The sequence below is a fragment of the Copadichromis virginalis genome, linkage group LG3, assembly GCF_057382275.1.
Source record: "Copadichromis virginalis isolate Kocher_CV1m ecotype Utaka linkage group LG3, C_Virginalis_male_GT1.1, whole genome shotgun sequence".
Lineage (NCBI taxonomy): Eukaryota > Metazoa > Chordata > Actinopteri > Cichliformes > Cichlidae > Copadichromis > Copadichromis virginalis.
The window spans coordinates 10,989,835-11,014,776 of NC_140620.1; the positions used below are offsets into that span (position 1 = coordinate 10,989,835).

The 24,942-nt window shown below is 40.6% G+C and overlaps 2 protein-coding genes across 2 annotated transcripts; both read left to right on the forward strand.

Annotated features, from left to right (window-relative positions):
• Positions 1-4,134: 4,134 nt before the first annotated feature.
• LOC146712738 (nuclear factor 7, brain-like) lies at positions 4,135-8,407 on the forward strand. The gene has a single exon (XM_085452160.1). The coding sequence runs from the start codon at positions 4,174-4,176 to the stop codon at positions 5,548-5,550; it is 1,377 nt and encodes a 458-aa protein (XP_085308286.1). The 5' UTR covers positions 4,135-4,173; the 3' UTR covers positions 5,551-8,407.
• A 6,956-nt stretch (positions 8,408-15,363) lies between these two features.
• Positions 15,364-23,773, forward strand: LOC146712739 (putative C-type lectin domain family 20 member A). The gene is made up of 5 exons (XM_085452256.1): positions 15,364-15,404; positions 22,340-22,723; positions 22,820-23,164; positions 23,250-23,338; positions 23,422-23,773. Exons 1-5 carry the CDS (start codon positions 15,365-15,367, stop codon positions 23,545-23,547), a joined length of 984 nt encoding a protein of 327 aa, XP_085308382.1. The 5' UTR covers position 15,364; the 3' UTR covers positions 23,548-23,773.
• The last annotated feature ends 1,169 nt before the right edge of the window (positions 23,774-24,942 follow it).

Here is a 24,942-nt window from a genome sequence, read left to right on the forward strand (position 1 = left end):
TCGGGAGTGTCATTATAGTCTAAATATGAAGTCCACTCTTTTTTAAAATATTTAATAAAGTCTTCATCTTTAAGTAGTGATATATTAAATCTCCAGTTTTTTCTTGGCGTAGTATTATTCATGTGCATTAGTGTTAAAGATACAGGACCATGATCGCTGACAGCTATAGGGTGAATCTCAGTGTCTGAAATGTCGTTCAGCAGTGAGCTGCTGACCAAAAAATAATCCAGACGAGAGTAGGAGTGATGGACATGTGAGAAAAAAGTATATTCCTTACTGGTGGGGTGAAGGGAGCGCCATGCATCGCAAAGACCAAAGTCGCTCATATACTGTTTGATTATATTTGTGGACTGCCAATTACGCTGAGTTCCCGCTGTATTGAGCCTATCCATGTCTTCATTTAGTCCAAGGTTGAGGTCGCCTCCAAGAACAAGTGTGCCATCTAAGTGTTCAGAGAGTGCACTGAAAAAACCGTGAAAGAATGAGAACTTGTACTACTTGTTAAGTTACTTTGATGTTACTTTGTAAAATGATCTGAAACACGCTGTCTCATAATAAAAACCTGAGGCTACAGCCCTACACACCAACAAATCCCTCTCCTAATGAGGACACGTGATCTTTCTCTGTTAGGTATGAATACAAAGCAAAGAAGGTGTGGCTGGAGTGTATCCCAGGTTCCATGGGACGAGATGCATGGTACACACTGGAAAGGGCGCCATCCTGTCATTGGTTTAACACAGGGGTGTCGAACTCCAGGCCTCAGGGGCCAGTGTCCGGCACGTTTTAGATAACACCCTGGGTCAACACACCTGCAGGAGGCGTGGATGATGAGCAGCGATAAACTTGCGGAAAGCAAGTTATGCTCAACTCCACCGGTGGATTCTGACAGCGTGGAAAAGTGTGAAAACATCCACGATCACCAACGGATTTCGAAGGGCTGGACTGCAGCATGATGGAGAGGAGGACACCGCCACGGCCCTTCTGAGGGTGTTCGACTCTGACACTGACAACGAGGATTTCTTTGGTTTTGAAAGTGACAACGAAGGAAAGAAGCTGAGAGTGGATGACGAAGCCATCCTGAGCCTGTTCGTATCCGACACTGGAGAAGAGGACTTTGGTGGTTTTAGTGCGCAGGAAGAAGAGAAAGATGGTGAATGACTGACTTTTCTTCTTGTTAAAGCCGTGTCACTGCACCTGAGCCTAAAAGGTAGTCCGAATCTATTTTTCTGGTGTGCTGTAGGTTACTGTTATGTACTACATGTGCAAATATGTACCCATAACTTGTTTTTCAAAATATTAATAAAAGGGGTGTGTCTCCAAACAGCCATCTCTTTCCTGACAATTCGCTTTGTGCATAATCTCTTACATATGATAAGTCAACATTGAAACACCTGCGGCTTTTAGTCAGGTGCGGCTAATGTATGTACAAAACAGGATTTTCCCCTGATTTTAGCTTGCGCGGCTAATATTCAGGTGCGCTTTGTAGTCCGGGAAATACGGTAGTTGCAACACTGTCACAGTGATAATATATACAGAATATGCAATATTAAGGTGTATATGTAGAGATGTACAAAATTGCAAATTTACAGTTATGGATAAACAGTTTGACATAGTCAGTGATTCAGTAGCCTGATGGCCCGTGGATAGAAACTGCTTTTTAGTTAATCCAAATTTTCTCAGCTTTCTTAGATTCATCGTTGAGCCTTCTTGATGAGCTGCCGTGTGTTATGGGTCCAGTTGAGTTCCTCACTGATGTGGGTGGTGAGGAACTTGAAGGTCTTCACCCTCTCCACCTGAGTCCCGTTGGTGTGTGTTGGGGCGTGCTGGTCTTTCCTCATCCCAGGTCAATAATCAAATCTTTAGTCTACTCAGCATTTAAGGAGAGATCATTTTCCAGGACACCAGCTGAGCCACCTATTCCCTTTAGGCCGTCTCCTTTCCACCAGTGATCAGGCCAACGATGGTTGTGTTGTCAGCGAACTTAATGATGGAGGTGTTCCTCCTGGAGGGGACACAGTCATGAGTGAAGAGGGTGTACAGGAGTGGACTGAGCACACAGTCTTGGGGAGTCCCTGTGCTCACTATCTTTGTACCTGATGTCCTGGTACCAACTCTGCCTGTGAGGAAGTCTAGGACCCAGCGACAGAGGAGGGGTGTCAGTCCAAGAGGAGAGAGCTTTTCCACCAGTCTGTTTGGGATGGTGGTGTTAGATTCTGAGCTGTAGTCTAAACAGCATTTGAATGTAGATGTACTTATTTTTGAGGTGTGAGAGGGCTGTGTAGATGGCTGTATTAACGGCATCTTCAGTAGAACGATTCTTCCAATATGTCCAAGGAGCTTGCAAAGAAAAGCGTCTGGACTTCTTTAAGTTACTTGAAGACGTTTCACCTCTCATCCGAGAAGCTTCTTCAGTTCTAAGGTCAAATGGTGGAGACTCTCAGGTGGGGACTCTACACCATTTGACCTTAGAACTGAAGGTCATCTGGTAGCGTTTTGCAGCTGACTGTGACTCTGCTGCTACTCTGCTGGAAATCAGCGATGTGTTGCAGGCCCTGCCACATGCGTCGGGATCTGGTGCTGATACCAGAGCTTGATGAATGGCCCCCTCCATATCCTCGGTAAAGTAACTGATTTTACAGGTGGGTGGAAGGATGGTAATGGGCTCAGTTGTATCTGTGTTGGTGATGAATTGATGTGACAATCCATCTAGTTTGGTGTTGCAGGGATCTGGTAGAGTAAAGAACAACAACAACAAAAAAACAGTAAAAAAAAAAAAGAAAGAAAGAAAAGTAAAAAGAAACAGGGACCCAAAGGCATGACAGGCTGCAAGCCATTTGATAGTTCTTAAGTACGTTAAGTTTTGATGGTTGGTCCAAATGATGAAAGATTGTTCTGTCCACTCTAACAGAAGACACCATTCCTCAAGGGCCAACAGTTCTCGCTCACCAACATCATAATTTCACTCAGTAGGGGTTGAACCATGGGAAAAAAGGCACAGGCTTGTAGCATCAGTTAAGGCATCAGCCTCAGCATTGAATGGTTTGCTAGTGTCTGGATGAGTCAGGATGTACAGAAGTGAACAGATGTTTTAGTTGCCTAAAGGCTGAGTCTGCCTCAGGTGACCAAGTGAAAAGGATGTCCGAGAAGTGGGCGAGCTGCAGGCAGAGCGACTGGTGGATATAGAGAAAGGTGACAAACTGGCAAAAAGGAGATGTGGATGCTGGTCTTAAATAATGCTATTACATCAACCATGATCTTCAACAGGTAAGCGTTGCAGGTGCACTCATGAATGAATTGTAAATGTGTAATTCTTAAACATATTTAATGGTAATAAACGAAATTTCTGAGTAAAATAATCAATGAATTAATGTAATTGTGCTTTAGGGAATAAACAGCAGGACTTAAACTCAAAGATTAATTTCCATCTAGAGCTGTAGTTTTTCCCAAAGACAATTTGATGTTGGTGTTGGTCTGATGGAAATGTAGCTGCTGTTACAGTAACAGCTGGTTCTTCAGTGAGAGGAGCAAAAAACGCACATCTATGATCCATTTGAATTTTTTGGTCTGCAAAAAAGTGAATACACCTTAACAAAACCTGTGTTTGTGTGACTGCATTACACTCCCACTGCTAGGGAACCTGAACAATAACCAGAACAAAGTCTGAAATAAAAGCTGCCAAACAACTGCACGACTGAGCCACGCTTTATTTTATAGAATTAACAAAAGGTTTTATGTTGTGACATGTGAAGGTGAAAATGATGCAAAACCTGTTTAATAGCTTTTGACCTGAAGGCAGGATTACAGTTTAACTCTGGAATGAAACACACCTCAGTCACAGGTGAAACAGCAACATTTTACTCCTCCCCTTACGTCACTCAAATGCAACAAACCAGGAAACAGGAAGTTCTTTGTCCTCAGTAAAGAGAGACGCACAGACGATCAGACTGAGCTAAGACCAAACTAGCAGCTTCCTCTGAGTGAGTCCAGCTACAGGAGAGAAAAGTGGAAAACTCCAACACTGCTGCTTCAAGCTGCTGACGCTCCACACACTGAATGTGAGTTTGAGCAAAAACACGACTCAAAGCAAGTTTCAGTGAAGGTGGTAGAGGAGGGAGGGGAGCCAGGACTGACTGTACTTCCTGTCTGCTGTTTTCAGCTTCACTCACAGACTCAATGGCTTCCAGATCAGAGGAGGATCTCTGCTGTCCGGTCTGTCAGGAGGTCTTCAGAGATCCTGTTCTTCTGTCATGTAGCCACAGCTTTTGTAAAGACTGTCTGAAGAGATGGTGGAAAGAGAGACCAACACACGAGTGTCCAGTTTGTAACAGAAGATCTTCAAGGGAGGATCCACCTTTTAATCTGGCTTTAAAGAACCTGCGTGAGTCGTTCTTACAGGAGAGAGATCAGAGAGCTTCAGAGGCTCTCTGCAGTCTGCACTCTGAGAAACTCAAACTCTTCTGTCTGGACCATCAGCAGCCAGTGTGTGTCGTCTGCAGAGACTCAGAAAAACACACCAATCACAGATTCAGACCCATCGATGAAGCTGCACGACAACACAAGAAGGAACTTCAGGAAACTCTGGAGCCCTTAAAGAAGAAGTTAAAGGTTTGCAAACGAGTTCAAGTGAAGTTTGATCAAACAGCAGAACACATTAAGGTCCAGGCCCGACACACAGAGAGGCAGATTAAGGAGCAGTTTAAGGAGCTTCACCAGTTTCTAGCAGAGGAAGAGGAGGCCAGGCTGGCTGCACTGAGGGAGGAAGAGGAGCAGAAGAGTGGGATGATGAAGGAGAAGATGGAGGCTCTGAGCAGAGAGATAGCAGCTCTTTCAGACACAGTCAGAGCCACAGAGGAGGAGCTGAGAGCTGAAGACGTCTCATTCCTGCACAACTACAAGGCTGCAGTGGAAAGAGTCCAGCGCTGCCCCCTGCTGGATGATCCACAGCTGCCCTCAGGAGCTCTGATAGACCAGGCCAAACACCTGGGCAACCTGACCTTCAACATCTGGAACAACATGAAGGACATGGTCTCCTACACTCCTCTCATCCTGGACCCAAACACTGCTCATCCAGAACTCATCCTGTCTGAAGATCTGACCAGTGTGAGATATGGAGGAGAGAAGCAGCAGCTTCCTGATAATCCAGAGAGGTTTGATTTGTTCTACTCTGTCCTGGGCTCTGAGGGCTTTAACTCAGGGACTCACAGCTGGGATGTTGAAGTTGGAGACAGTAAAGGGTGGGAACTGGGTGTGTTAGCAGAGTCTGTGCAGAGGAAGGGACTGATACAGTCTGGATTATGGAGAATATGGTTCTATGAAGGTAAATACTCAGCACGCTCACCATCAGCTCCATCCACTGCTCTCTCAGTCCAGAAGAAGCTCCAGAGGATCAGAGTGAATCTGGACTGGAACAGAGGAAAGCTGTCGTTCTCTGATCCTGATACTAACACACACATACACACCTTCACACACACTTTCACTCACAGGATGTTTCCATACATTCAAACTTTGCGTAAAGTGAAGGTGTGTCCGTTGAAGGTGTCAGTGCACTAAAAAAAGAGCATGTTGGATTTACTTAATTCATTAGTGGACTTTTGGTTGCACACATTTTTTTTTGCTTTGGCAGAAACTTACACAACTTATTTAAATCAACACACCTGATTCATATTCAATAATACGGAATATTTTAGTCCTTCACAATTTTGTCATTTTATTGCAACACTATTCAATAACTGTTACCCCAATACTACTTGGTGACTTAAATACTACATGTTGTCTTCATATTACATATGACATGTTCAACAAAGTCTAGAGTCTGGCTAACATAAAAATTGAATGGATTTACAACAACTACCATTCTCCTATCTTTATCCGGGTTGTAGGGCTTACGTTGCGATAGGTTAAGCCGCAGGGTACACCCTGGACAGCTCTATCACATAGAGATAAACAACCATTTGCACTCACATTCATAGGCAATTTGGAATAACCAACACACCCAACTCCAATTGTGTGACTGTTAACTGTGGGAGAAAACCAGAATACCCAGAGGGAACCCACTGCAAACTAGCCAGACTGTGGATTTGAACTTAGGACCTTCTTGCGGTGAGGTAACTGCCCTAAACACAATGCCACCATTCCAGACTTAATGAGAGCAGGAAAGCTATAATTACAAGGCTTGATGCAGCTTTTTCTGTAGGTTTTTGTCCTGCAGTTTGAAATCTTGTGCGATCTTGTTGATTTCATGAGTCCAGCAACTAACCACTCTTCTCGTTTGGCTCTTGGCGAAGGCAGTCGCACTTTTCTCCTCTCCTCCTCTCCCTTATCTTCCCTGCTTAGCCTCTTGTGTCCTTGTCTTGTCTCGTATGTATTACTTTCTCTGGAACACTCTCTCACAGTCTGTGTCTAAAAACCTAAAAGAGAATTAAGGATTTGATCAACTGGTCTCTGAATGCTATTGACACCCTTTTCTCAACAAGAAGTCTGGGCTTGGGAGAGCCCGAGTGCCCTGGAGGGACTTTCCCTGCTGAGTACACGATGTCTCCATGCAGACATGGAGGGTCGTGTGCCTGGCGGGACTGTCGATCGAGGACGCTGAAGATATCTACCTATTCGGAACCATGCAGGGCATCCTGCGTGTGGCGAATAAAATTTGAACTTGAACTTACTACATTGTATCATGTCATCTCAACAAGAACAAATTAAGTTGATGAATTTCATACAGATCCTACATGATTTCATTACGTTCACCACAAAAACATGAAATTATTTTGTTCAAATTATAAGTTCGATTTTTGTAAATGTAAGAACCAACCAATTTCCTTTTTGGTATACCAACAAAAGTAGAGGTGACTGCTTGACTTGACTGAGATGGATACCTTCCTCAAACCACAATCTGAAGCTCACGAGTGGAAATTGCATGCGGTGTTGGGAGATTTAGCATTGTTACATTACTGACTTATTTCCCTCAAACATGATATGAACAATTTTATATACCCTCTCTGCATATCATGTAATTTCTACACTATATAGTTACACTTAACTTTAACCCTTCAAAGCCGGTCGGAGCGGACACGCTCCATTTTGCGTAACTATTTTAAAATACCGGTAGGACTGCAACCACGTGAGCTAGCGCAATAATTTTTTTTGCATATGAAACCGGAGGAGTTGTACTTACATCTTATGCCATCAGCTTGTCCTAGGTCACAGTTTCCTTCCACATATAGCTTTGCAAAAACTGCATAAAAAGCACTTGCAGCAACGAAAACATAATATTCCAGAAACACACTTTGCCGATCCGATCAGCTGTTCATAACACTTCCTACGTCCATCAGCGTGAACTGTCGCATGTCCGCCATGACCTGGCCGAAACTGGAAGTGACGTAATTTTGCGGAAATGTAGTTTTTTACCATCAGGGCCTCAGGGCCTATACTGGTGTTTTTAAAAGTTATGTTTGACTTTATGACTTTCTGTGTCGTTTCTGGGATGCTTAGGACTCATATTGCACTGCTGGAAATAGTTTATTTTGATGCATTTGCTGCTTTTTTGCAAATTTGCATTATAATATTTATTTTGGTTTTTCCTGCAGTATATGAAAATTGGTGTATTTCAAAAATAAAACTATAAAGACACTCAAAATAAGTTTCCTGTGGTGGGAAACAATTTTGTGCAACTTTTTTGTATTTACAGTTTTGAGGGATAAGCCTCTTAAATTTCTCTAACTACAAATATATGTTAAAAAACCAAAAACGATTTTCAATTTTTTTGTAGTTTATTGCACTTTTTTGCAATTTATGTAAGTACTATGCACTTAATGCATGCATATTATTAAAATTTGGGCTATAATGGTTGTATTGATGTACAGCAACTTGAAATGCTCCCAAAAATGGTTCCACAGCATGTAAAAATATAATATAAGCTCTGGCGGACTTGGTTCTATGGTAGGTCTTAAAGGGTTAAAGTATAAGGCAATTGTGTTGAATTCAGGCAAGATGCTTACATAAATTCAAGAGATGGCCAATCCCTTTTTTGAGGATGATGATGTTTCTAATGTTGTTTCCTGTCAGTGAGTTGAAGCTGTTAAACTGCAGCTGTCCTCCTGCTGCCTCGTTGTTCCAAAGCTCTTTGTTTCTCTTTTAGTTTCACTGTTTCTTTCTGTTTCTGCTGTCCACCTTTTCACATGGAAAATCATTTCACTGTTTCTCACTGAATTACTCCCCAAACTAGATTTGAAATTCTATCAAGTTTCTAATCATTACAAGTGATTCATGTTTCTATTTGATGTGTAAATGGAGATGATTTAGTTTGCTGGGATATGGACTGACATGTGTTGAATGGGAGGAGCAGTTTGTTGTTGTCTTCTTGTCTGTTTATGACAACAATAAATATGTTGTTGAAACAATGATTCATGTTTAACTCCATATATGAAATGTTTCTGCTCTTTGAATTCTGTTTGATTAAAGACTTTCTTCATGACACAAATGAGATTTCAGTGTATTAATAGAACTAAATAAGCTCAGAGTTGAAAGGCTGGAGTATTATGTACGTGCTTCACTGTCAGGATCTTCAGGGGGATTCAAAGGGAAACATCAAACTGCTGTAATGAGATAAACTTGTATAAAAGGCCCCAAAGTTCATAGAATAGTTTTATTGGTGTTTATAAGTTTATATAAGTTCATTTAATGTTCAGTCTTCTGTCAGTTTGGGCCAGCCCACCTTCTAGTGACGATTAATAAGGTGGGCAGTTTAATGTCGGATGAGCAGTGTTGGTCCGGAGGGGGTGCACTGAATGGGGAATGTTATGTGTGCGTAAATGACAAGTAAGTATTGGCCTGTGTTGTATTTTGCCATTGTGTCAGTACTGTAGTATGTTACCATTTAGGAGCTAATGTAGTCCATAGTTGGAGTGGTAGGCCACGCATGCAACGCGTGAGTTCACCCTCATTGCATATGCTAATTCATGTTGTTAGCTTACCCCGGTTTAGCTTTGTTGACGCATGACGGTCGCTCGTATGTCCATAACGTCATTCCTGTGTTATCAGACCTTCTCTGTATGTTGTATGTGATGCTTGTGATTGTTTACTTTAAAGTAGCGGAGTTTGTAGCGAACAATTAGGTACGAGGATTAATAAAATAGCAAACATAGTTCGACCGGAAGTATGGCGTTCCTGCTTGCCCTTCGCAATAAGAGCATTACAGCTGATTATAATGCGGACGCTTTACTTTTTTTTATATTATAACTACCGGAAGTTCCTGTGTCCCCACGGTAACTTAACCTCGCACTAATGCCGTTTAGTTGCATAGTGTGAGCAGTTTGAAGTGTACTATAGTTTTTGTGATCTTTATATTTAATTATGTTAACTATATTGTATTATGTCTGTATTTGAGTGTTTTACTTGTCTATTCTCTTTATTTATCGTTATTTCCATTGTTTATTTCCTTTGTAGAAAACCACACACACACACCTATGTACACCCGCTGTGTTTACAGCCCCAGAAATTGAGTGGTGACAATAAAGTGCCTCAAACCTCAAGCTCCCTTCTTCTCTCATACACTGGGACAATTTGGCCTTCAGTGGTGATCTGGCCGACACACCGGGGTGACCGTAGTGCTCAAAGACTGAATCAGTGCCACAGCCGTGCCTATCTTTGATATCTCCACTACAAAACTAGTTGTGCTGAACACACTTATCACACTTTGTCTCCATCCCGGATCATCAGAATATAATGAACATGTGTGAAGAGCCGACAAATGCTGCTCCCCTCTCAGCATGATGAGCTCCAACCTTTGTTAACAGGAAAACAGGAAACATGAGGCAGCTTTCAGAGACAGTAACCAACTGTGGCCACAAGATGGCAGCAGCTGATCTGAGATCCTTTATTGGACAGAATGATTCTGCTCTGTGACGTCATCAGATATATATATATATATATATATATATATATATATATATATATATATATATATATATATATATATATATATATATATATATATATATATATATATATATATATATATATATATGCATGCATTTATTACTTCCAGGCTGGACGACTGTAATTCATTATTATCAGGATGTCCAAAAAACTCATTGAAAAGCCTTCAGCTAATTCAAAATGCTGCAGCAAGAGTCCTGACAGGGACTAGAAAGAGAGAGCATATTTCTCCTGTTTTGGCTTCCCTTCATTGGCTTCCTGTTAAATCCAGAATTGAATTCAAAATCCTGCTCCTCACATACAAGGTCTTAAATAATCAGGCCCCATCTTATCTTAATGACCTTGTGGTACCATATCACCCTATTAGAGCACTCCGCTCTCGCTCTGCAGGCCTACTTGTTGTTCCTAGAGTATTTAAAAGTAGAATGGGAGGCAGAGCCTTCAGTTTTCAGGCCCCTCTTCTGTGGAATCCGACGGAGTCCGGCACAGTGGGGGTCAGCCATGTCTCCGTGAAGCACAGAATGTTGCAGTCCCTCATGTCACGTTGGAAGGTGACTCTTGCTCTTAGGTCATCGAGCTTGTTCTCCATGGATTGTATGTTGGCCAGTAGGATACTGGGCAGTGGTGCGCAATGCGCCTGCTGTCTCAGTCTGTTCCTAATGCCAGCGCGTTTCCCCCGGCGCTTCTTTGTTCTACGCCTCGGATGAGCGCCCCGTCCTTTGTTGTTCTCCGCGCCGCGTAGAATCTCTGGCGGCCAGGATGGGTCGGGTTTAAAATTGTCCAAGATTAGATGTGCAACCTTGTCACCGATGTTTACAAGTGATCTGCTGTCGTATACTATAAGATTAGAGGATTTTGGGATGTCAACCAGGGCAAAAAAAAAGTAAAAAACAAGAAAAGTGGATAGTCGGAGCAGAGCGGTCAGGAAGGCGTCTGGACATGGCCGCGCCATCTTGAAAAGTTTGTTAAGTTTCCCCCTGTCCCTCTCTGCCATTCCACCACTCCAACATAAAAGAGAGCAGAAAACCCAGGTATTTATACTCCTCCACCATTTCAATTGCCAAATCCTGGATGTTCACTGGTGTAATAGGGGGTGGCCTCTTGCTGAAGTCACTCACTAGCTCCTTCATTTTGCTGGCATTGATGCGATTACTGTGTATCAGGTGTCACTGCATGGTTATTTTTAATTTATATTTTAGGTTTTTAACAGATTTCTGTTCATTCACACATAAACATATTTATTTTATGTATTTTTGTATTTTAACTTCCACTTAGTCTCAGTAATAAATTAATGATGTAAATCTCTAATAAACAACACTGTAAAGTTCCAAAATAATGGGCTTGTTCATATGCAGCATCTTTTCTACTCTCCCTCAGCACTCAACATGCCTCATTCCACACATCTATACAATCATTTCACAACTACAACATTTCTTCTATCATAAATTGACACAGAAGGATCCATCAGAGACAGAGCAGCCAGGGATTGAACCACCAACTTCCTGAGCTACAGCCACGCCCAATGTACTGAGCAGACAACTCAGGAATATTTTGCTGGTTGTTTGAATGATGATCATGATTTAGGTTTAGGACGACTTAAAATTTATATTTTAGTGAATACAAAAATTATTTTTAGCTGACCCTGAAGACCCTGGAGTGGTTGTTTCTGGCTCAATTTCGGCGCCTGGTGAGCTCATCAGTGGACCCACTTCAGTTTGCCTACCAACCTAGCATTGGAGCAGATGATGCTGACCCAATGCTTTGTGGACTGGTGCCAGCTGAACTACCTCCAGATTAACACCAGTAAAACCAAGGAGCTGGTGGTAGACTTCCGCAGGCACAAACAACCTCCACTGCAACCACTGAACATCCAAGGTATGAATACTGAGGCTGTGGACAGCTACAGGTACCTTGGTGTTCATCTGAACAACAAACTGGACTGGACTCCTAATTCAGACGCCCTTTACAGGAAAGGGCAGAGTCTCTACCTGCTGTGGAGACTCAGGTCTTTTGGAGTGGAGGGCCCACTCCTGAAGAGCTTCTATGACTCTGTGGTGGCCTCAGCTATCTTTTGTGGTGTGGTCTACTGGGGTTTCCAACATCTCAACCGGGGACAGGAAGAGACTGAACAGGCTGATCAGAAGGGTCAGCTCTGTTCTAGGATGCCCTCTGGACCCAGTGGAGGTGGTGAGTGACAGGAGAACGGCGGCTAAGCTGTCATCCCTGTTGGACAACATCTCCCACCCCATGCAGCAGACTGTGACAGCACTGAGCAGCTCCTTCAGTGGCTGCGGCACCCACGGTGTGGGACGGAGAGATTTCACAGGTCTTTCCTCCCCACTGCTGTCAGACTCCATAACAAAGACTTCAACTGATCAAACACACACATCCACACATGTGCAATAAGACTAAGTGCAATACTCTTTTTCTGACAAAGTTGTATTTTTACTCAGTTACATATAGAATTTGTATTGTATTTTTATCCTGTTGTATATTTTATTCTACTGTATATAGTATTTTATTTTATTCTGTACAGTTTTGTATTCTTATTGTATTCTATTTTTTGCTATATAACCTTTGCACTGTAAATTGGCCTGCATTTGTATAGCGCTTTTCTAGTCCCTAAGGACCCCAAAGAGCTTCACACTACATTCAGGCATTCACCCACACACATTCACACACTGGCGATGGCAAGCTACATCAAGCTACATTGTAGCCACAGCTGCCCTGGGGCGCACTGACAGAGGCGAGGCTGCCGGACACTGGCGCCACCGGGCCCTCTGACCACCACCAGTAGGCAAACATGGGGTTAGAAACTTGCCCAAGGATATTTGGCATGCAGCCAGGAGGCAGCCTGGGATCGAACCACCGACCTTCTGATTAGTGGCTGACCTGCTCTGCCACCTGAGCTACAGACACCCACTTCCTGCTGTGGCAAAACAAATTTCCCACATGTAGGACAAATAATGCTTATCTTATCTTATCTTATCTTAGAAGCTTAAGCGTTCCCATCCCTGAGATTCAGTGACAAACTCTACAGTGTCCTTAACGCATGGAGACAAATGACGAGCACAGACTCAACAATCCTTCCCCACTTAATCCTACTAACAACTGCGCCTGTTCCTAGAACCACGCCTGAGTTAATTTGCTTTGTTTTTTTTAAACTTATTAACAGCTTGATTTTCCTAATGGTTTGCATGTTGGTGAAGCAGAATCATTTTAGCGTAACCTTGCGTGTGTTTCTTTAAGCATCGAGGCACACCATTTACAGAATTCCTGGTTTTTAAAAAGCACAGGTATGGTCACATGGCCAAAAATACCATAATATTTAGTTTTGGGAGTGACACCACTTCCAGCTACATGTAGTTGTTTTATTGTCAATAAAAGTCTTTGAAACGTGTTAAATAAAAGTTTAACACTTTGATGCCACTGCAAAAACGTTTCATGACTGTATAGAAAAAACCTGTTGCCTCACAGGTTCTGTAGAACATATCTGCAAGTCCACTTGCTACCTTTTTGTAAATTACAAATAGGAACACTTGACGACATTTACATATACAGTATTCAGTTTGAAGCATTAAATTGAAACATTTTCCTGCTCAACAATTTTTCTTAAGATCTCCAATCAGAGAAGCTAAGGGGATAATCAATAAACTGGTCAGAGCTCAGAACATACAATAATAGTTTAGATAAAAGTGTGTTTCTACAGCGAGGTCACTCCCTTCTGCTTTCCTCATTTGACAGTAAAATATATGAAAAGAACAAACAAAGACCTTCTTAAAAGTCAGCTTCATGCCTGTCTGAGAAAAGTGTATAAAGCATGTAGTGAGGGGTTTTACAGTCTTAAAACATCTATAATAAATGTAAAAAAAAATCAAGTTGGTTACTTCATGGATTTCACCTACCCCGGGTTATTTTTAAAGCGTAACTCCTGCGATAAATGAGGGACTGCTGTATTATTAATAGTAGAGTCCGGGACATCTACTTGATCAACATCAACATTGATTATTATGCACTGTTATTTTTAACAACACTTTTTTCCACTACTCATGATGGGGCCTTCATCTGGGTCGAAATTTTTTTCTTTTTAAATGTTTATTTATTGCTATTTCACACATATTACGACTAATATGTAATTTCTTCTACGTCTTCTTCTGTTTTTCCGGCAGTTGGCAACCAATTTAATTACAGCTGGTAGTTGTACTCCCCTCTAGTGGTAGAGATTGTAATTGTTCTGCCCGTTACTAGCCCGTACTTTGAGTACTAATCAGGTGGAACCAGATAATTTTCCAGGCATACCTGATAATTTCTTGTGGCACAGTGGTTTGGAAACACTGGTATAGATCATATTTTAATAATAAACTGCTTAAATGGCATTTGAATGTGGTTAGGTTCTTGTTGTTGACTTATGTATGTATGTATGTATGTATGTATGTATGTATGTATGTATGTATGTATGTATGTATGTATGTATGTATTGTACTATTCTTAGTTAGTGTATTGTCTGTCTTGTCTTAATGTTGGTTTATAATGGAGCACTGTAACAAAAAATAATTTCCCCCAGGGATCAATAAAGTATTCTGATTCTGATTAAATGCATTGATGTATAGTTAGTGGTCTTTTGGCCTCACATGTATTATGTCTGATGTATTATAATTTGGTGCTATATAAATAAAATTGAATTGAATTATTGGAAAATTATTAATGATAGATCTGCATCGAGCATCGAGGCACACCTTGAAACATGTTAAATAAAAGTTTAACACTTTGGTGCCACTGCAAAAACGTTTCATGACTGTATAGACTCAGAAAACTTGTTGCCTCAAAGGTTTTATAGAACATACCTGCATGTCCACGTGTTACCTTTCTGAAAATCACAGATAGGCCCACTTGAAGATATCAAACATTTACATATACAGTATTCAGTTTGAAACATTTTCATGTTTAACAAGTTTTCGTAAGATCTCCAATTAGAGAAGCTAAGGGGATAATCAATAAAGTGGTCAGAGCTCAGAACATACAATAATAGTTTAGATAAAAGTGTGTTTCTACAGAGAGGTCACTCCCTTCTGCTTTCCTCATTTGACAGTAAAATATATGAAAAGAACAAACAAAGACCTTCTTAAAAGTCAGCTTCAGTCAACAGAGGAGAAGATAAGCTGTCAGGTAAGTTATGCATCATTAATCCTAAAGTTATATTCTTGGATATGTTTATATTATATCCATTATTCTAAAACTTAGAAATGATGATTTAAACCGTTTTTAAGACATGATAGTTTTGAAATATTTAAAAATCATTGAATAGAATTATTTTGGATATGCATATAAACTATATACTTATTAGACTGGAGAAGAGAAACCTTAAATGATAAACACTTGATAATAATTACAGTACAATAATAATCATGATGAGTATCTATTAAACAGAAGAATGGAAGAAACCTGTTTACTGCTCATCCTGCTGCTCTCAGGTCAGTAATATTAATATCTTAAACATTTGAAATGTAGCCTATAAACACACAGAGGCAGACTGATGACATTTGGGTAATCAGATTACATGTACAGTTTTTTTTTATTAACACATCAACCACAAGAACAGTCAGAAAATCTTTATCTCCTCCTACCACAACACCTGCATTAATGTAAAATTATCTTCCTTTGTTAATATTTTGTTGTTTTGTTGTTATTTATAATGATATCTATTGAACCAAATAGATTTTTAAGCTTTGGCTGTTGATTCGTGGCAATTCTACAGCTTTGGGAATAAATATTTTTTCTCTTCACTTCTTTTCCTCCTCATTCTTATTATTACTGTTATTAACAACAAGCCAGCGTAAACCTATAGTTTGTCCCAAGCCCAGACAAAATGCTGTGAGTTGCATCATTATCGACACTGACGTCAAATCACTGCCAAATCAAATGTGGATAAGTATTGAATTTCCATACTGGATGTGCCCTGAGTTAACACTTGCTAATAGCAGCGCCATTACAAACTGCTGGGCTTAGACAAAGGAGGAGGACAGGGAAATATGTGTAAATAGAGAGAGGTAAAGGCAGTGTGGTGTGTAAGAGTAAGGGTTTTAAATATAGGGACTATGACTGTAAAGGGAAAGGACTGGCTGCAGATAATGAATGTACATACATTGGTATTGATATTAAATAAATTAGGAATTGTAAGTGTAATTAAAAGAAAATAGTGCTGCTAAATTAAATTAAGTTCATCTAACATTTTCTTTTATTTGACTTAGTTTAATGTATTATTTCTGATCAACTTAGTAGTAATCTGCTACTTAAAAATATAATTAAGTTTGACTTATTTATTTCTATTATATGGAGGTCATCTTTGAAAGGTTTCGATTCCTGGGGTCAATTTGACCACAAACATAAAAGACTTTTCTGAGCAAAGGAACTCGAGTAAAAGTAAAATGTCCTTGTCTTTTATCAATTGCTCTCAGGTTCTTGCATTAACATTATGCACAAAGTTTAACAAATAGTTTTTGATGTCGTTGTTTTTACTTCTGTTTTGAAACATGGCATAATGATTTTAAAAACAATTCATGAAAAAAAAAATGAATTTACTGGAGCATTAAAATGAAGCATGTATCAACTGCAATCTTTAAAAAGACTCAACTGACTTTTCTTTATTTAGCTTTTCAATGCTTTAAATGCATTTCTCTAATAAAAAGCTAGTGAGGAAATTTTCGGTCACAGTAAAGATTTAAAAAAATGCAATTGTTAGATAAGAGTCACAAGATGGTTAAAGCAAAGAAAAGAGAAATGTACAAATATACAAACCAGTTTTAAAAAGTAATATCCAATAAATAGGGTTTTATATATATACAGTTGGGTTGAGAGTGATGTTGCACTTCAAAACTATAGTGGAAAAAGTTCCTCAAATGACTTACCAGTGAACAAAACAGGGGTTCTTATTAATTCATCATTCATCTTTACACAGTTCATGTGCCGATATAGCTCCAGTTACAGGAAATGATACTTAACTTATTAAAGGAGCTTGGAAAGAAAATCGTCTGCACTTCTTTAAGTTGCTTGAAGGCACTTCACCTCTCATCTAAGAAGCTTCTTCAGTTCTAGGGTTTTGTGGCACATCCAGACATTCCTGTCTGTCTGGCCACATAATTTCATCTACATCACAACGGATATCATCCCTTGTGATGCAACGAGGAAAGTATCTCCTGGAGTGGCGAATCCACCCTCTGCATGACTCTGTAATGTCGTCTCATGCTGCATCCATGGCTGCTAGCAGGGCCTTCCACCTCCAGGCAGAGAAAATCTCCTCTTTTGGATTAAGGAATGGGGAGCAGGGAGGGAGAAGTTAAACCAGCATTGTGTCATGTGCTGCAAACCACTTTATGAGATGTGAGTGGTGAAAACGGACATTATCCCACACAACAACATTCATGTTGAGTTGGCCTCCACCCCTCTCATTCTCAGGGACTATGTCCCTGTAAAGAGTGTCTGAAAAGTCAGGAGATGTTGTGTTTATATGGAACAAAAAGGGAATATGGGTGAGGATGCCATTGTCTGAGTTGGCTGCACATATTGTAACATTCCCTCCGTGCCAACCTGGGACATCAGTGGTTGCTGTCTGTCCAAAGCGATCTCTTCCACGCCTTCTGCCTTTGGCCAGATTGAAACCCGCCTCATCAACATATATGAATGTGTGCAGTGGTTCCCTATCCAGTGTAACATAATGCATTTTGCATGTTCTGTGAATATAGAAACAGAATTGCTAGTCTACTACATGAAACTACACAAAGTAAAAGAGTTTACAGTGCTAAACATTAGAGTATACGAGACATGTTTTACCTGTACATACTGGTGACCGATCTCCTTCACTCTTTAACTTTTCCGTTCAAATGGCACTTTGTACAATTGTTTCATGCACATTACTTTTCTCTTGAGCACTCTGTCCATTATTGCAATTGACACAGATCCAATATTACCAAATACACCGTTATCCTCTATGACAGCGCTTTGAATTTCTTTCAACAAAGTTGAATCACCATTGCACAAATAGTTTCCTCTTACTGCGGGGTAAAAGGGGGCTGTCTTCCACCTCTGCGAGCCTGTCTTTCAATCCTTTGTGGTGCAAATTACAGTAAAACTACAGTAATGCACACTAAACATGAGATATTATGAGATGTTGGATTACTGTCCCATACTATACATACCTGTTCTGCCTATGAAATGTTTGAATGATTGAATTCACAGTGGTTCTTCCAACATTTGGTTGCGCCCTCCGACAAGCCTCATCCACTTTGAGGCCGCGATTGACAACATGGACAACAAGTGTTGCCCCAATTTCATTAGGAATCTGCCTATGTATGTGGCGTCTTCCCCTGTTTTGTTCCCCCCGCATCCTCACCCCTCTTCCATGATGCTGACCTTCCATTTCTGTGTCACAGAACTGTAGAAATGGTACACACTATGTCCTACTCAGTTCATATATGCTTGCCAGTTGAGAGTTCATGGTATTAATCCATGAGTGACTGTAAACAAGAGGCTTGTCATTGGTTACAACTAGAGATGGCATGATACCACTTTTTTATGTCCGGTACCAATATCATAAATTGGTGTATTTCAAAAATAAGTCTATGAAGGCACTCAAAATAAATTTCCTGTGGTGGGAAACTATTTTGTGCAACTTTTTGGTATTTACAGTTTTGAGGGATAAACCTCTTAAATTTCTCTAAGTAGAAATATATGTAAAAAACAAAACAAAAATTATTTTCAGTTTTTTTGTAGTTTATTATTCTTTTTTTTTGCAATTTATGTAGTTACTATGCACTTAATGCATACATATTTTTTAAAAATGGGCTATAACGGTTGTATTGATGTGTAGAAACTTGAAATGTTCTGTTAAATATCCCAATTCTTTGATCTTTGGGCTGAAGGAAGAACAACACTCGGTGTATAAAAATGCTCAATCAACAATCTGTCTAAAGAGCTTGTAAAGAAAAGCGTCTGGACTTCTTTAGGTTGCTTGAAGACGTTTCACCTGTCACCTGAGAAGCTTCTTCAGTTCTAAGGTCAAATGGTGGAGAGTCCCAGATATAAACCTAGTGGGAGTTTCCCCCCACAGAGGGACAAAAGGACCCCCTGATGATCATCTACCTAATCACATGAGTCAAGGTGTGAAACTGGGTGTGGGTCACAATCAACCAGGGTTTCAGGTGAGCTCATTGTGAAACTTGGCCCCACCCTATGATGTGGGAAGGGATCTCAAAACTGGATTATAGATGGCAGACAGTTGGTGTCGTAAGCCACCGCCTCTGTTCAAAGATGGTCGCTCACAGTGGACATAAATGGCTTCTTTTACTCCTCTTTCAAACCATCTGTTCTTTCTGTCCAAAATGTGAACATTGGCATCCTCGAAAGATGCAGATGGACTGCTGAGTCTTGTCCGGTGGAGGTGGCTCTTCTGTGTTGTGCCATGCGCTTGTGAAGTGGCTGTTTGGTCTCTCCAATGTAGAGGTCTGAGCATTCCTCGCTGCACTGTACAGCATACACTATACACTACATATATAACACATTGTTAAGTTTGTATTTAGGATTAGGGAAGCACCGATACTGGTATCGGGTATCTGGGCCGATACTGTAAAATGTGTGTGTACTCATACTCGTAAAAGTTAACCGATACCAACTTATTTCATTAATCAGAGGGTGGCTTGTCATTTCTGTTGTAGTTTTTTAGATTGGCCACTAGGGGGACATCCCGCACTAAACAGGCACAGGGTTAGGGGAGTGAGACTGACGACTCCAGATAAAAAAGAGAAACTGGAGGCTGCTGTAGCTAGACTAAACAAAATGTCAGCAGTGTGGACTGGAACAGCCAACTTTAACTCAGGTTTTGGAAAAGCGATGAAAAATGTCAAGAGAAAATCCACGGGCAGCTTAAATAACAGAGGCTCTGACTCATTTTATCGCTCTGGATGACCAGCCAATGCCGGTCGTGGAAAACATAGGATTGCACCATCTTCTCAGCATACTCGAGATGCCATATGAAATTCCCAACCGCCCACATATCAGGGAGATAATGGTGCCAAAACTTTCTGAACAGGTGAAGACAAGCAGTGTGTGCGCGATGTCAGTCCTCAGTTTAACGGCACAGTGGACTGATGAGGAGTTCGTTCGTCAATGCCAAATACTTTCGTTATTTTGTTTGTTTGTTTACAATATGGACACTCTGCAATAATTTAAAAGTTTATTTTATTCTCAAACCTTATTTGTATTTATTTTATTCCAAACAGAAGTGTTTATTTATTATTCTGAAAGCTCGAGACAGTGCCAATAGTTCAGTGATATTTTGTAAAATTACAATGTGGAGACTCTGCAATAATTTAACAGAAGTGCTTATTTTTCACTTGAAATTTTTTTGTGGTCATTTTTATTAAGATTTTATTTTTTATCGGCATGGAATATAATAAAACCTGTCTTCCAATTAATTGTATTTGTGTGTGTGTGTGTGTGTGTGTGTGTGTGTGTGTGTGTGTGTGTGTGTGTGTGTGTGGTAGAAGTATCGGTTTATGTACTCTGTATCGGCAAGTACTCAGATCCAAGTATCGGTATTGTATCGGTTTGAAAAAATTGGTTTCGTTGCATCCCTATTTAGGATTGCATTTTTTATTACTCTCCGATATCCGATCCAGTAATTTGGTTCAGCATCGGACCGATACCGATTTAAAACGAGGAAAAAACAGGAAAACAAGTACTCAAAAGCAGCTTTATTGCTGACTCAAAAGAAAAACAATAAAAAAATGATACTGAGATAATATGAACTAAACTCATGGAGAGACACACAGGGAAGCACACAGCAAAAGGGATGACACAGCAACAAGCAGGGGATGAAAGAGGACTAAAATACATGACTTAGTAATCAGGAAATGGGAGACAGAAGGGAAACACAGCTGGTACTAATTACACAGAGGAGATGGGGAACAGAGGCTGAACGTAGAGCAGAACTGTCAAAATAAAACAGGAAGTACACGACTGACAGAGACCCACACTAGACACTGAACAGAGTACAGGAGCAACATGAGACATTACTGACTGGGGAACAACACAAACACGAGGACAGAACTAAACCGACACTAAACATGGGGGCACCAGAACAAAATCTAGGAACTAGGAATTAACAAAGCAAAAAAGGACTAGAGCGCTAACACAGAAACCAAAACAAAAGTAATCAAAAACCATGAAGTCACAGAATAATAATAATAATAATAATGCAACAAATCCAAAAGACTGGCTTAGTGACCCAGGACCGTGACGATACTGTTGAACTGATGAAATCTACTTAAGGTTTTAAATTAAGCAGCAATCTGTGCAACTGGGTAATCAGCTACGTTAAGATTTTTACATTTTGTCTGTGTCACGGTTTGGCGTGGCAGACCGTGGGGATGTGGGGAAGGAGGACCCAGGCGCAGTGCTCTGTGTATAAACAGTGCGTTTATTTAAAGTGTGTGGAAATAAGAACAATAAATCCCCGTGCTTTCCCCGACTTCCACTCCGTGTCTTCTCCCAGTGTTTGTGCTCCATGTGTCTGCTCCCTTGTGCCCGTGTAGACTGTGCCTGCTGCCCTCTCATCCAGCAATCCTCCTGGGAAAATAGAGGCAGTAGTTAGCACCCTTAATTACACTTGGTAAGTTCACACTCACAAACAGACCAGCTGGAGAACTGACGGGAAGTCTCACGCAATGATCCCGCGTCGGTGGGAGCTCCAAGACTCTCTTAGGTAGCTCCCCCGACGAGGCCTGATCAGCAGCAGGTGTGTGGCTTCGGGTGTGGCCAGTTCGCCAGCAGGGCCACACCCACCAGGCCTGAAGGTGCCCGCAGAAACACATATACACACACACACGTGCGCAAAGAGGGAGAAGAGGGGCAGCAACACCAAAAATACATAAAATAACACAAGTCCATGACTGCCCATGGATCCTTGGTCGCTCAGGCCCAGGACCCTGACAGTCTGACATGTTTTTTGAGATTTTAATATCCAGTTATTTGACTTTTGTGTAATTAAAAAGATTACAAAAGTAAAGAAAAAACTATTGAGTTTTGCTAAACAGAAAAAGTTACTCTGTTATACTCATTCTATTTAGGTTATGTTATAAAAATTTTGTAACATTATTAATACTATTAATAATATTAATTGTACATGATTGCGCTACACATAGTTATTGCAGTTTGAATAAAAAGAAAAGAAAAATAAACAGAATTAAAAAAATATTGCTCATTCACCAGCAGGACTTTCTTTTGTGTGTTATAGTTTTCTCCATTTAAACTCAAAGAACAGTATAACTATTTAAAGGGTTTAAATTTTTCAGTCTTTTTCAGTGATTCGTCTAACAGCCCAGTTTCCACAATAAAAACTTTTTATTTTTCTCAGGAGGACTTTCCACTCTTCCTCCCCACTCCAGAGAATACCACTTTGTGAACCAGCTGAAGACCTGGACTGAAGCTCAGAGTTACTGCAGAGAACACTTCACTGACTTGGTCACCATCTACAACAGCAACATCAACCAACTGCTTTTCTCAATTTCACCAAGGATCAATGCTTGGGCTTGGATAGGGCTCTATGATGATCGTTACAGCTGGAAGTGGTCCATGGAGGGAAAACTTTTTTATGTTGGCAGCACACATGAGTTTTTGATCTGGGCTAACGGCCAACCAGACTGTGTAAATGCAAAGGAATACTGTGTGGCTCTTCAGGGACAAACACAGATGAATGATAGACCCTGTGGAGCTTCTTACCCTTTCCTGTGTTACAATGGTAGGAAAAAGATTTGTTGGCATAGTTGTCCTACTAATTTATGAGATTCATAGTCTGTGTGTTTCAAAATTAATCCTTTTTTTTTTAATTTCACAGCCAAAAATACAAGTTACATCTTAGTGATGGAGAGCCGCTCCTGGTCAGCGGCTCAGTCGTACTGCAGGACATACCACACAGACCTGACCAGTATAAGAAGCAAAGAGGAGAAATCCAACATCACGCTCACTTTGAATGGATCAGGGGCTCAGTATGTGTGGATTGGCCTCTACAGGGATCCCTGGGCCTTCTGGTCTGACAACACCACCTCCACATTCACTAACTGGAGGTCTGGTCAGCCTGAAAACTCCGGTTCAGTTCAATACTGTGGAGCAATGGATTTAATGTTGGGGCAATTGAATGATGCCAACTGTGGTGTCAGACACTATCTTTTCTGTTTCAGAGGTGAGGTCCAGAATGCAAACACTGTAAGATCCTGTCATCATGTAAAACACTAATGTTTGTGTTGTTATATGTGGTTCATTTTTAGCAGTGACAAAGCAAACAGTGGTGAAAATGAAGCTTCAGTCAGAGGCAGACATGCACAGCACAGAGATCCAGCAGCAGGTTTCACAGCAGGTCAGCAGTTCAGTCACCAACACAAACTTGACACAAGTTCAAACTATGCTTCATGTTTTTCATCATCTGCACATTTTGTCCAGCTGTCAGGCCTCATGCTGTCAGAAGGACTGACATACTTCAGGATTCGTTGGAGGAAAGTCCAGAGTTACCGTGACGACCAGTCAAAGAAGCAGGATGTGGACGGTGACTGCAAAACTGAAGTCTGACTGGACTGAACCACTTCATGTGTGAAGTTAATAACATGCTGTGCTGAGCTGTCTCATCCTTTGAATCTTTCAATATTTCAGAGTGTAAAGTTCCACCAACAGCTCATTTGTTCAGCTGCAGTTGTAGTTTGGTAGAAATTCTTTAATCAGAGGTCCACTCACTAGTTTTCCTGATAGGCTCTAGTCTCTTGTTTTGATTTGCAGCGTCTCTTTCAACACTTTACACACTGTCCTTCTGTGGACGTCACTGCACAGGCTTTGTCTGTGTGCAGTTTATTAGGATCCATAGTTCTGTTTCATCTGACAGCAACCTCTGCTGACTTACACAAATGATAGAGAAGAAAGTGAGGAGGTCAGGGGGGAGAACAAAACATTGTACGGTTTATGTCCTGTTTCTACTTCTACTGTTTAATAACTGTAACAGCCATGAATTCAGTTCAATTCATCTCAATTCAATTTTACATATATAGCACCAAAATAAGTCACATCAAGGTGCTTTATATTGTAAAGTAGACTCTACAATAACAAATTCAGAGAAAAAAGAAAAAAACCCAACAATCATATGACCCCCTATTAGCAAGCACTTTGGCGACAGTGGGAAGGAAAAACTCCCTTTTAACAGGAATAAACCTCTGGCAGAACCAGGCTCAGGGAGGGGCGGGGCCATCTGCTGCGACCGGTTGGGGTGAGAGAAGGAAAACAGGATAAAGACATGCTGTGGAAGAGAGGCAGAGATTAAACAACTGATTGAACAATTAACAGCTATCAATGAGACCATAACAGTCCCAAACCTTACCTGATATAAATGTGGATCATCGTTTTCAATGGAGTGCAGCTGCAAAACATGCTGGATGTCCTCGTATCTGACACTTTAACTTGACTGTCACTTTGGAGGCACAGACAAAGTCACAGTCACTCTAGTAAGAACTGCAGGTGGTGGGTAAAGTTTGTGCTGGTGTTGCCATAGTTACTGTTGTGGTCTTAGTTTTGACTTGTATTTTCACCTGTGTTGACATGTTTCTCTACTTTTTGTTTTTGTAGCTTTCAGCTTTCTTCATGATATATTTGAAAGGGTTTTAATGTGTTCTGTGGTTTCATTCATGTTTTTGTGTGTTTGAAAATGATAAATCCATGTAGACAGGTATAGAAAAAGTAATACAAAACGAGAGAGATATATTAAAATAATAAGTAAACAGAATGGTTGAACCATTATTTATTGCCTTTCATAGATTAATTTCTTATTTAATATTATAATTTGACTTCAACAAATTTATATTTTGCCAATATTGACATCTTTGTTTGTTTCAACAAAGCTGGAGTGAACCCATGAAAATAATTTTATTTTATTCATGTGAACTTAATTTGTGGTGTAGGTAACTTGATTGTACTTTTCTG